The sequence below is a fragment of the Esox lucius genome, chromosome 3 (assembly GCF_011004845.1).
Source record: "Esox lucius isolate fEsoLuc1 chromosome 3, fEsoLuc1.pri, whole genome shotgun sequence".
Classification (NCBI taxonomy): Eukaryota; Metazoa; Chordata; class Actinopteri; order Esociformes; family Esocidae; genus Esox; species Esox lucius.
This window is the reverse complement of record NC_047571.1, coordinates 21,702,786-21,715,272: the sequence shown is the minus strand read 5'-3', so window position 1 is coordinate 21,715,272 and position 12,487 is coordinate 21,702,786. Positions and strand designations below refer to the sequence as shown.

Genomic DNA, 12,487 nt, shown 5'->3' with positions numbered 1-12,487 from the left:
TCAGTAACAAATGTACAAATAAATTCTTTATAAATTCTATTTTCAATTTATAGAAAAAGATTCTGGGGGGAAATGACTGTTTTTGCGGCTGAAATTTTTTACATTTTGTTCCACAATGTTGGCAATTCTTATTTTCTTGACTAATCTGCGCATGAACTTGAATGTATTTGAAATCTACTCTATTGCCATAAACATTATGTTGGTAAACAGCAAAGATTTATAAATCTTGGCAAGTTTGTTATTGATATCTGTAAAAGCACTTTGTGACAACTTTATAAAACAAATTTGATTCACTGATTGAGTGAACTCTAAGTTATGTATGTGTTCTAGGAGGGATCACCTAGTAACCCATACAAAGATCAGGGGTGTATTCACTAAGAACAAAACAGAAGCAACTGAAATCGTAAGGGATTTCTCCACATTTTTATTTGATGTGCAATAGGGAATTCACCCCACTGCTAATATAAGACTTAGTTCCTAACTTCCTTGATCTTAGTGCTAAGGTGTACAATGATTGTAGGGTCTCCTGTCCTGTAATGAGAACTATTTCAAAAATATATATATTTCAAACTGAAGGGTTGCTGGAAAAAAACTATTGGAAATATATACATAGTCCATGAGAATTAAACAAATCACAAACATCTATATTATTTCATACATTTTAATATTTGAAACCAATTAATGTATCAATCAGAACATATACAGAAAAAAATTAAACTATGAATCCGCTCACTCTGTTGAGCAATTGCAAAACAAAGCTGTCAAAAAAGTTAAGTGTCTGTATGCACCAACTTCTGAAAATTACATTACACATTTCTGACTATGGTAAAAACAAGTAGATGTGGTGGGTCAGATAAAATGAAAACAGAGCCAAATTAAATCAAACCTGCAATGCAATATTAATGCAGTAGCTCTTTTCTCAATGGTCGAATTAACACAAATTGGTCTTGAGGACTGTATAAAAAATAGTACCAGGGCATAACAAGAATATTGCAAATACAGATACATAGTAAACACTGCAAGGCAGGTTGAAATCCCAGCGTAAATTATAGTTACAGCAATGATTACTGGTAGACAAACAGTCCCTCTGAAAATGTTAATCACAGACAGGCTGGTTCCATGAGACAAAGACAGAATGATGACAGTAAAGTGTAAATAAATGATCTGCAGAAAGGGTACTCTGTTAAAGGAGTATAAACTATGTTTAAAAAAGGCCAGAACTCTTCAACTTGATTATATACACAATATACTACTGGAGTTCTATTTACATGTCCAGTTTCAAGAAAGTAGGGCACAGTTATCTTTTTTGGAAAGTCCTCCAAGCAGTCTTATCAAGCGAGTACAAAAATTGACAGTTATTTATCCTATTCAGGCATTCACAAGTACAGCCAATGACGCAGGTCCAATTGGGAGCCACACACACGTCCATTTTTAGTTGTTCTTTATCTCCCTCCACCATACATTTTAATTTCACCTAATCTCAAATAACGTATGCCGAAACTCCTCAGTCATTCTCACTTCCTGTGTTTTAACTATGCCATCACAAGGTCGGAGGGTAGCTCCGGTTTCCATGGGATCTCCATGTCGTCCAGGCAAGAACCCTCGCTGCTCGACAGGCTGTCGTTGCTGTGCTGCCTGGCACTGGCCTTGCGTGGTCCGGTGTACCAGGGCTTACGGTGGTGAGGCGGGTAGGGGTGTGAGGTACGAGTGTCTCTGCGTGCCCTCCTGCGCAGACGTTTTTGGTGCATTAAGATCTGCAGACGCTCCAGTTTACAACGCAATACCTGGTTCTCAGACTGACTGGGATGCAGGCCTGCCAACAGAGAGGAAGAGGAAAGGGAAGAGAAATCCAGGAAGAAATGAGGGAGAATGTCACTGTCGTACATAGCAACACACTTATAATCAGCCTGGCATTTTTCACTGAACGAAGCGTCATGGAGGGAGTCGGGAACACTGAATGGAACAGAATTCTAATTCTATGAATGGGGCAGTGCCGTTTCCCTGACAACGTGACCCAGAGCTGCCACTGTAGCCAGCGATTATGTGTTCATTAGTATTTCTCCGGTGACAAGGTGAAAAGGTGCTGGCAGGTACGTTAGTTAACACAGCTGAAAGTGAAAAACACTAATGTCCTGTTCCTATGCGTGTGTGACTGTGGTTGTCAGTAGCTGACTCCTGAGGGCCAAGTACATGCTCCATCTCTGCCTTGAAACACTCAGAAACACAGTCACGTACACATGGGTGGCTGACACTTACCCCCTCATTACTCCCTCCCAACCTTTGCTGCCTCTGTCCCGGGTTTTACATGCCTGGTGACTAAGGTCAGTCTGTCCTCTGCCTTTTTTCTCTTTGTCGCATGACTTTGCATGATGGGAGACTAGGGTCAGACTGAATTCTATGCTGAGGTATCCTCCCTAATACCTCTGGTGTCCTGTTGAATAAAGCCTCAGTACTACCTGGCCTGGCGACTCCCAGCTGTCCCTGTTCTTGTCTGGATTCTGCCCCTCTGGACACAGCCCACCTGTATGTATTGACCCACTCTGAACTGGTAAAAGTGCTGATGTGGCCTTAAAAGTTAATGTACTCTTATAATCGTCACCCAAAACAGAAGAGGACTGGACCCTCAGAGTGTGGCAGAACTCAGAGGTTTCTACCTAGGTTCCAACCCTTCTAGAAGTTTATGAGGGAGGTTTTCCTAGCCACTGCGCATCAATTGTGGTTTGCTCTATGGGATTTTAGCCTGGGTCTCTGCATAAGCACTTCGTGACAGCTGCTTAATACACCATGTTTGATTGACCGGTTGAGGTGATAATGTGCCAGGGGGAGAATTTGCCCGACAGCATACCTTAACAAGCAGGCAAGCAGCCTAACCCACCACAGGAGTCGCTAGATGCACTTCACTGTTCTAAGCAGGATTGGACTACTATCCACACAACACAGGAGTTTGTAATATAGAAACGAGTGACCACTGAAAGGAAATACTCCATAAAGAATAAACAGAAAATGTAACATATTAGCTGAATGGATATTAGCAGGGGTATTCAAATCTGGCCCTCGAAGCAAGTTCCACTCCATTTTTCATTGCAACCCTCTAATCAGGGACATATTCAGGCTTAAGACACCAGGTGGGTCCAATTAATGATGAGGTAGAACAGAAAACCAGCAGGCTCTGGCCCTCGTAGTGTAAGATTTGAATACCCCTGGCACACAGTATGTGTTACAGATGTTTTGAATAAAGAGTCTTTAGTTTTTGTTTTGAAGAATTATAGCCCAATACCAAAACCAAAAACATATTGCCTCTGCATAATGTGGCAATTTGTTAATTCCATCTCCCTTAAACAAGATCAGCAGAAAGTTAACACACATAGCATTAACACCACTGCATTCAGAACTTCAGCTTACCAGAAGTTTGACTTGAGCTGCCCTGTTCCTGGTTGATGTGCTCCATAAGTGGCTCTGGGGTAGTGGTGATGATCGCGTCAGGGGTGAGAGGTGAGAGGGGCGGGGAGGGAGAGGTGGGGGTGTTCGGTGTACTGCTGGTTGGGGTGGTTGGGGGAGGGCAGCGGAGCTGGGAGAGGGACATTGGAGCCCTCTGGTGGTGCTGAGTGGCACTGAGCAGATCATTGAGGATCTGGAGGATGGTGTTGATCCCTCGCCTGGAAGACCTGCTGCTGTCCTGACAAGCTGGGGGGAGAGTGCCTGAGAAGGTCCCGGAGAACACTCCAGGAGCATGGCTCACCAAACTCTCTATGACAGCAGCCGGTTCCCCGGAACCTGGCTTCCTAGAGGTGGGAGGGCCAGCCACACTGCAGCCACCCTACGAGACAGAGAAACAGGGTTCAATATTAGAATGTCAAAATCTCATTAAACAAAGCTTCAAATAAAATGCTAACCGTTTTCATCTCATGACAATTAATAGCTAGTAACAAAATGTTGCAGATTATCTGTGGAATAGAGTGGTAGTGAAGTCACCTCAGGGCAGGTGGTGGCAGGGGTTGGGATCCTGGGTCCAGGGCTGGAGTAGGTGGGATGGGTGGAGCTGGTGGGGGCAATGGATGTGTGAGGAGGGTGGATGACGTGAGAGGTTGAGGAAGGTGTATCAGGGCTGAGAGTGGCAGGGGAAGCCTTCTCTTGACTTCCTGGGGTTTTAAAGAACAGGGAGGGGTGAGGGCGGGAATAAGGGAACCTGGTGGACCCCGACTTCCCAGGATGCACCTGTTCAGCCCTGTTGGTGCTCCGGGAGTTGAGGGGTCTCTGTTGCGGCCCAGCTATGTTCTGGGGTGACAGCTGAAGCTGGACAAACATGATGTGATCGCCAACTCTAAGGGCAAGGGTCAGGGGTAAACGGCCAGACAAGAAGTCATTGACCTGCAGAAAGAGAGAAGGATTTGTTTGTGTCTTGTGAAAATGGTTAAAAATACAAAACTAAACTGCAGTGACACTCAAACCACACTCACCTGAGAACACACCTCTGACGCACTTACATTTGTTTAAGATTTTGTTAATTTTACAACTAACTGTCACATCATCGACTGCATTTCAAAACAAACATTGACAATATTTATGATTACCTGTGTTAACCATCTGCTCTCGCTTCATTTTCACCTTTTGTTTAATAAACAGGGATATGTAAATGATGCACACATTTCTGAGATTGCCTTGGTTGAGGTTTAAGAGAGGCGGTATAGTAAAAATAAAAAAATTAGTCTATTTTTTGTTTTATTGTATTGTATATCTCTAGCTCTCTCTATATATATCAATATACACCGATCAGCCATAACATTATGACCACTGACAGGTGAAGTGAATAACACTGATAATCCCGTTATCATGGCACCTGTCAGTGGGTGGGATAGATAAGGCAGCAAGTGAACATTCTGTCCTCAAAGTTGGTGTGTTAGAAGCAGGAAAAATGGGCAAATGTTCTGAGCGACTTTGACAAGGGCCAAATTGTGATGGCTAGACGACTGGGTCAGAGCATTTCCAAAACCGCACCCCTTGTGGGGTGTTCCCAGTCTGCAGTAGTCAGTACCTATCAAAAGTGGTCCAAGGAAGGAAAAGCGGTGAACCAAGGCTCATTGGACGTGGGGATCAAAGGTTGGCCCGTGTGGTCCGATCCAAAAGTCAAGCAATTGCAGCTCAAATTGCAGAAAAGGTTAATGCTGGTACTGATAGAAAAGTGTCAGAATTCACAATGCATTGCAGTTTGTTGAGTATGGGGCTGTGTAGCCATAGACCAGTCAGGGTGTCCATGCTGACCCCTGTCCACTGCCAAAAGTGCCTACAAGGAGCATGTGAGAATCAGAACTGGTTCAGAGCAATGGAAGTAGGGGGCCTGGTCTGATGAATCACGTTTCCTTTTACATCACGTGGATGGCCAGGTTGCACATGGCACCAGGATGCACTATGGGAAGAAGGCAAGCCGGCGGAGGCAGTGTGATGCTTTGGGCAATGTTCTGCTGGGAAACCTTAGGTCCTGCTATTCATGTGGACGTTACTTTGATACATAATACCTACCTAAGCATTGTTGCAGACCATATGCACCCTTTCATGGCAATAGTATTCCCTGATGGCATTGGCCTCTCTGAGCAGGATAATGCACCCTGCCATGGTTCAGGAATGGTTTGAGGAACACAACAATGAGTTCAGGGTGTTGACTTGGCCTCCAAATTCCCCAGATCTCAATACAATTGAGCATCTGTGGGACATGCTGCACAAACAGGTCCGATCCATGGAGGCCCCACCTCACAACTTACAGGACTTAAAGGGTCTGCTGCTAACGTCTTGGTGCCAGATACCACAGCACACCTTCAGACGTCTAGTGGAGTCCACGCCTTGACAGGTCAGGGCTGTTCTGGTGGCAAAAGGGGGACCTACACAATATTAGGCTGGTGGTCATAATGTTATGGCTGATTGGTGTATCTATAAATTGATGAGTTGAGTATCCATTCTTCATCAGGAATCTGGTCCATTTATCGGAGGACAGTTGATGGACATTCGATGGAAAATGTGGCCCATCGGTCTAAACAGCTGCATTTGGCTGTTTAAAAATAAATCTTTCCCCAGTATTTCTTTCCATGAAAGCATAAACATTTATAAATGAATTCTTCAAGTTGTAACATGCTAACAACTTTGAGACCTCCAATAAGCGAATCAATACAATGTTTGCTATTTTTCCCGGTAAAATAAAAACTCCAGACATTCAAACAGACAAAAATAAATATTTGCTATGGACACACTGGCATCACAACTGTGTTTTTGTTGCAATTATCAGTCCGGAGTCAATTATTATAACAGACCAGTCACGAATCAGACCACTTCAGTAACAAAGAGGGCATCATGTTTAAAGACGCCTGTCACGACACAACAGACAATGGTGTTGTTGAACCACTCACCTCTCCATTGTCATTTCTGACACGAGGGAGAAGTCAAGCACAAAGTGCCATTTCAACAACAACAAAAAAAAAAGTGTTAATGTAAGCAAGAAAATGTGGTGTTTTTTTCCCCCTCATGTTATCAGAGATGCTACGTCACTGGATCACTGGCTTATAGAAATACAGTGCAGGAGATTGTGCTTATTGTGTGAGTGAGTTAGTGTGCAAGAGAGTGGGTGCAGTCAGACCTGCCTAGCCAGAGCTATTTATTTCCCTAGACATTTCTTAGAAAACCATTGTCGAGTTGAGTCGCTCAACCACATCACACAAAAACACATAGGCACCCACCCCCAAACACACGTAGACATGAGCTTCAGGCATCAGCAACTTATTTAGGATGTCAGTTCTCAGTACACCAGGAGTAATTTCAGATTTTGGCAAAAGTGTTTATCATGTTAGCTGTCAAGAAGCCACGTAAATGTTTGGATTTGTAGTTAGTCTAACAAGATATCCAAGTAACCAGGGCCAAATACGGCCATGCAAGGGGGGCAGAAAGAAAACCTGTCCTGTTTACATAGGCCCTCAATTACGCTACATTAAGCCAACATGGTGTTGAAGCAATTTTATGAGAAATTATGACCTACCTGAGTTTCTGTTAAACTCTCCAAAGCTTGCATTATCGTCTGCTTCGTCCTGGATGGTTGGGACTGAGGAAGCAAAGAAAAACTAAATATGATATTTTAATTGCTAACATGAAACGTTCTGCTTAAGACCATATATGCAGAGCAGTGCAGAAGAAATGATCTATGAATAGGCCTAGAATCTGACAAATTTCCAGCAAAAGTTTTTTTTTTTTAAACACATGATTCTGCTGAAAAAGTGGTTCAGCTCACAGCACCAATAGTAATATGCATCTATGCCATTAGGTTCCAGACATCTTTGCTAAAACCTTATACATTGCATATTATGGATGACATTACGGACAATTTTCCTCTATTCCTGATGTTAACATTGTATATTATTCTGTATGCAGTTTAATATACTGCATTACTCACTGATAAGCCTGCTTCAATAGCTGGGACCAGTGTCAGTTTACTTCCATCAACTAGCCCAACGTCCTGGAGTTTCCCTGAACTCAACTGCCTGTTGAAAGAGAAGAGACATGACAATCACAACATTACAATGTAAGGAAACATTAAAATATTTGAATTCATTACATCTTTGTCTTCATTCACAGAGAGATTACTATTTATTTTTAGCAAGGAGCATATTTTCCTAACTGCAACTTCATTTATGATTTTGGCCGGTTTAATAATTAACAACTGAAAACTTCCATTATCTAACATTGCATGGCAGTGTCAGAGTAGTACAAAGGGAGTAGTGCAACAAAGACCCTGAGAGGCAGCGGTGTATGGTTAGTGATGGGTCACAGAGACCAGCAGGGTTACAGTAGATGGAAAGAAACTGTTCCTGAGCCTGCTGGTGTGAGAACAGAGAGACCGGTACCGCTTGTCTGATGGAAAGAGGGCAAACAGTTTGTGGCATGGATGTGAAGGGTCCCTGATGAAACTACGCGCCCTCTGCAGACACGGCTTGTGCTGGGCACCAGTGATGTGCTGGGCAGTTTTCACAACCCGTTGCAGGGCCTTCTGGTTGGCTAGTCAGCTGTTAAACCACACTGAGGCGTAGTTAGTAAGAATGCTCTCGATAATGCAGCGGTAAAGGTTCACAAGGATCTTGGAGGACAGACGGACCTTCTTCAGCCTCCTCAAAGAGTATAGCCACTCCTGCGCCTTTTAGACCAGGGCTGAGGTGTTGAGGGTCCAGGAGAGGTCCTCGGAGATGTGGACACCCAGGAATTTGATGCTGGACGCATGCTCAACCTCAGTGCCATTATTTATTCTGATTATTATAAATGTGGTAGTTTAGATTACATTCCCTGCAATAACTTACAGCAAGAGCACAAAAAAACACTAAGCTACACTTCCTCCATATTAAAACGAACGCCAAAAACAACAACTTTATAAGACAATATTGCCTCAGCAAAGTCAATGGGAAATATAACTAGTTTAATGGGTGGCTGTCAGAGTGGATGGATGGATGGATAGATAGATAGATATGGAGTTTAACACAAGACAAACAGATGAAAGTGAGTGTCGGAGCCATTACGTGTTTTAGGGCTGCCCCGGCCAAATGAGTAGGCGCTTTAATGCTACAATCCAATCAGCAGCAGGCTAAACTAACACCCCAACTGTGTCTTTACTGACTGCAGAATCATCCAATTGAGCGCATAGCATTCTGCGTGAGTGTCATTCAAATGTTACGTTTTCAGTAACTTTCTCCGATCAATATAATCGGATGTTTTTCCCCGGGAGAACTCGGTACACCGTTGCAGCAGGCGCCAAGATGAGCAAGTGTGGGAGACGACTTGTATTACTGCAGCAGGTACTTGTTTATAGGCTGTTTTATTTCGTAGCCGGTTGAGGTGGTGCTAGTTAACAAGCTAGCAATTAAGTACGCTATCTTACATTTAGCAAGCGACATCAGTACAATTAAAGCCAACTAATGTTAATGCAAGACTGTTTGATTGTGGCGTTTCTTCTATTGGCATGATAATTTCAATTTTAATTTGGCTGCTGACCCTAACCTTAACCCAGTTTAACAACATATGATATCCGACTTATCAGAATTTAAACCAACCGGAACAATCGACCCCCCCCCCCCCCCCCCTTTTTCCTAAAACGAATGAATGAAGCGAAGGATGCACGGACCCAGAACAGACCATATGCCCACAACACACACCCTTCTGTCCTATTGCTTACATAACCATAAAATACAAGCATCAACCACACAGCAGTTTTCGACAAAAACAGCCCAATAAGTTGCCTACAAATCCGCACTTGGATCCAAACAACCTATCTCCACATCTAACGCGAGTTTCTTTCTGATGTACAACCCATCAATTTTGTAGTGTACAATAAATGAAATACCTTGCATGATATTGCATACATTTGTATACACAAATGCCAATATCGAACTTTTAGGTCCTCAACTTTTCTCAACCAATTAACCCAGAAATGATATGTAAATTATGCTACTGCATAGTGTTTGTCAATACTCACGTTTCCTTATGCAGCAAGACGAATCTTTCCTTCGGTACTCTGAGCTTTTGGGAAATTCGTCTCCTCAGCACCTCCACCGTTTCTCCCTGATGGACGGAGAGCTCGAAGCCGCTGCCAGTGGTTGAGCTGATGGACAAGCGCATGGACGTTTCTAAAGGTACGGACAAACAAACTGAATCCCCACGAGGAACGAAGCTCAGAGTGACGGGTTGATGGTCCATTCGCTGGGCCGCGCTCTGGAGTTCGAATGCTACTGAGGTGGTGAAACACCTAAGAATTATTCTAGCCCTTTATAAGGGTCGAGGTATTATAGTACCTACACTCCACTAGGCCTGCCCTACTGATAAACAAAATACAGATGATTTTCTTCTTCGTCTTTATTCAGTAGAGCCAATTAGCCTATATGTTGAACATTCTATTCCAAATATGTAACTGAGTGATACATTTCTTTGAAGCTTCTAAGTGAAGATAGATAATCACAATAGACTGCTTGTGTGCCTCTTCGTGGCTATCCTGTCACCCTCCCACTCAAATCCAAATACAGCTCAGCTACTGAGATGTTCAATGCGTAAAAAAGCATCTTTATTTGATGACTGTTCAATCCTCCCACTGTCGAAACTAGCCAATTGGAATGAACGAGAGCCTTGTGTCAGGTAGCATAGGCCAATCAGCTCAATAGACATACTACCCACGTGCAGGCATGATCCTCCCCTGTTCTTGTACCTCCAAGCGCCATACCATTCATAAAGATGATGTAATCAGAAAAGCAACAGTGTTTCCAGATTTTTATCCTTGACAGATACAAAAAAATATAAATATTTAATAAATGTAAACCACAGTGCTGGCTCATATACTTTATTTCAGAATACGTTCATTTAAAGGAATTTTTGGTGGGTTGTAGGTTTGTTGTTTATGCTTGGCGTTGACAGAGGTCCAAACGTTTCACAGATAGTAAGTTGCCTATTACAAGAAACTCATCCATAAACACTAACCCAATTGTTTTGTATTCTCTTACGTTTCACTATTTTCTATTATATTTAATGAGACAGTATTCCCGTTAGGTATTTTTACATAATTTTACAATGCTGTTCTGCCTAATATTGCGGTTCAGTCTCCTGATTGATAAAGAACATCGTCACCTGTCACATGGGTATCGCCCCGAGGGCCAGCGTAGAATCAGTGACGTAGACAGGCAGAGAAAAGCAGCCAGAACCTCTCCTATCGCATGCTAAATATAGCACCGCCCCCTCAACCACCGCTTCACCCAGACTGCGTCAGACCATTCCCGGCCCACATGCCTCCCTCCATCCACCCACTCACACGTTCTCTCACTCCATCCTTGTCTATGCAAGTGCAACTATCCTTCCTCCACCCACTCATTTCATCCTTTCCTCTGAGACTTCTGTCATCCATTCTCCTGCTCATTTCCTCATAACAAGAGTAATGTCTGTTGGAGTCTCTTTTTTTAGCTCGTGTTTTCCTCAATCTCCTTTACCTCTCTCTTTTTGCCGCCACCCCCCCCCCCCCCCATCTGCCTGTGAATCTCTCAAATGCAAATCACACTGGAGTTGAGAAGGAGCAGCACAGAAAGAGGGTGTTATTCTTGGTAAGAATAGAGATTTTAGTGTTGTTGCAGAGAGATGCACCCGGTGGTATTAATAAAAGAAGTTCTGTTAAAACATAGATATGAAACTTAACCGAAGATGCTCTCCATTTCTGGGGGTAGTTTTACAGTACAATATGTCTATGCCCTGTATGTCGTCATTTCGGATGTCCTCCATGGAATCCAGAAGAATTCCAGCAAGTACAATACCGTTGGTCAACAGTGGCTTCCTTACTGAAATTTTAATTTATTAGGGTTTCTGTGGGCTTCCTCTTCTTCTTCCCTGTGTCTGCACTCATCTAAAATAAAGATAAAAATAGAACCCAACCTAACCTTTTCCCATACTGTATTTCTTTTATCCACCCAATGTCGCCAGATCAGAGGAAGTTAAGGAGACAAGTAGAAGAAGCCATTTTGGATTCTTGGATGGACCCTAACTTACAGGATTTCAAATTCCCTGGAGCAGACCATGTCTGCAGGGACACTGAGTTGACATCAGAAGACAAGGGTACACACTTTTAAATCCCTGGTCTCCATATTTCCCCTCCATCCTCACATTATTCATCCCCTCCACCATGGCCTCTCCCAGCACAGTTTTTCCTTAACGTCTAATCAGCCTGGAATGTTACACCTCTAGCCTTGGAATTCCTGAAAGCTGAGCTGACTTTTGCAAAGAATTTGGTTTGTATAGGGCGGATGGTCTCTGAAAGTATTTCTAATGTACTGTAGAAAAAAAAACAGGGATGACCAAATTAGATGGTGTCAGATTTTTGGATCTGATTTGGCTCTGTAATCTAGCAAATTAGAGTAATAATTCATTACAAACTGACATTGTTAATTTTAGGGTCACAGTATGTATTGTTCAGAGTAAACCAATTTTATGGAAGTAAAGGTATTTGGACAAATTCACAATATGTATTTGGTCCTTTATTCCTATAAAGCAATTGCCATTATGCATGTAACTACAGCCTTATTGTATGGTATTTGACCTTTCTTTTGGTTGTGTTTCAGATTATTTTCAATGTAATAAAAATGAATGGTAAACAATGTGTTTTGTTTTCTAAGTCACTTTTATTGCAAACAGGAATATAACATGTCTTTCAACAATTCTATATTAATATGGATGATTCCAGTATTAGAACCCTCAAAACATGTAAACCTCATTAATAATAGCTCAGACTATGTATTTTTATTTGCATGCCATCTAAAAATAGACAACTAAAAATATCAAACCTTTGAAAAGCTTGGCAGCCCTTTATTGAGTTGTAGACTAGCCATATTTATGACCTACTATACTACTAGTATGAATATTAGCACAAATGACCAGAAGAAATCTACAGTTTAACAGGGAAATGTATCAAACACTGAACAATTTTGTAAAAATAAAT

The 12,487-nt window shown here is 42.4% G+C and overlaps 1 protein-coding gene and 1 long non-coding RNA gene across 3 annotated transcripts; one reads left to right on the top strand and one right to left on the bottom strand.

Annotated features, from left to right (window-relative positions):
• Positions 1-645: 645 nt before the first annotated feature.
• Positions 646-10,142, bottom strand: LOC105020703 (midnolin). The gene is made up of 6 exons (XM_010887926.3): positions 9,497-10,142; positions 7,430-7,517; positions 7,019-7,081; positions 3,973-4,368; positions 3,403-3,817; positions 646-1,813 (listed from the first exon to the last, which is right to left on the bottom strand). The coding sequence occupies exons 1-6, from the start codon at positions 9,715-9,717 to the stop codon at positions 1,533-1,535; spliced, it is 1,464 nt and encodes a 487-aa protein (XP_010886228.1). The 5' UTR covers positions 9,718-10,142; the 3' UTR covers positions 646-1,532.
• On the top strand, positions 8,325-12,069 carry LOC105020712. 2 transcript variants are annotated; one of them, XR_828751.3, is made up of 3 exons: positions 8,325-8,819; positions 9,511-9,653; positions 11,476-12,069. It is a non-coding gene; the product is annotated as an uncharacterized LOC105020712 (long non-coding RNA). The 2 variants fall into 2 exon arrangements; XR_828752.3 differs by having other exon boundaries at positions 8,383-8,819; positions 9,565-9,653.
• Positions 12,070-12,487: the final 418 nt, after the last annotated feature.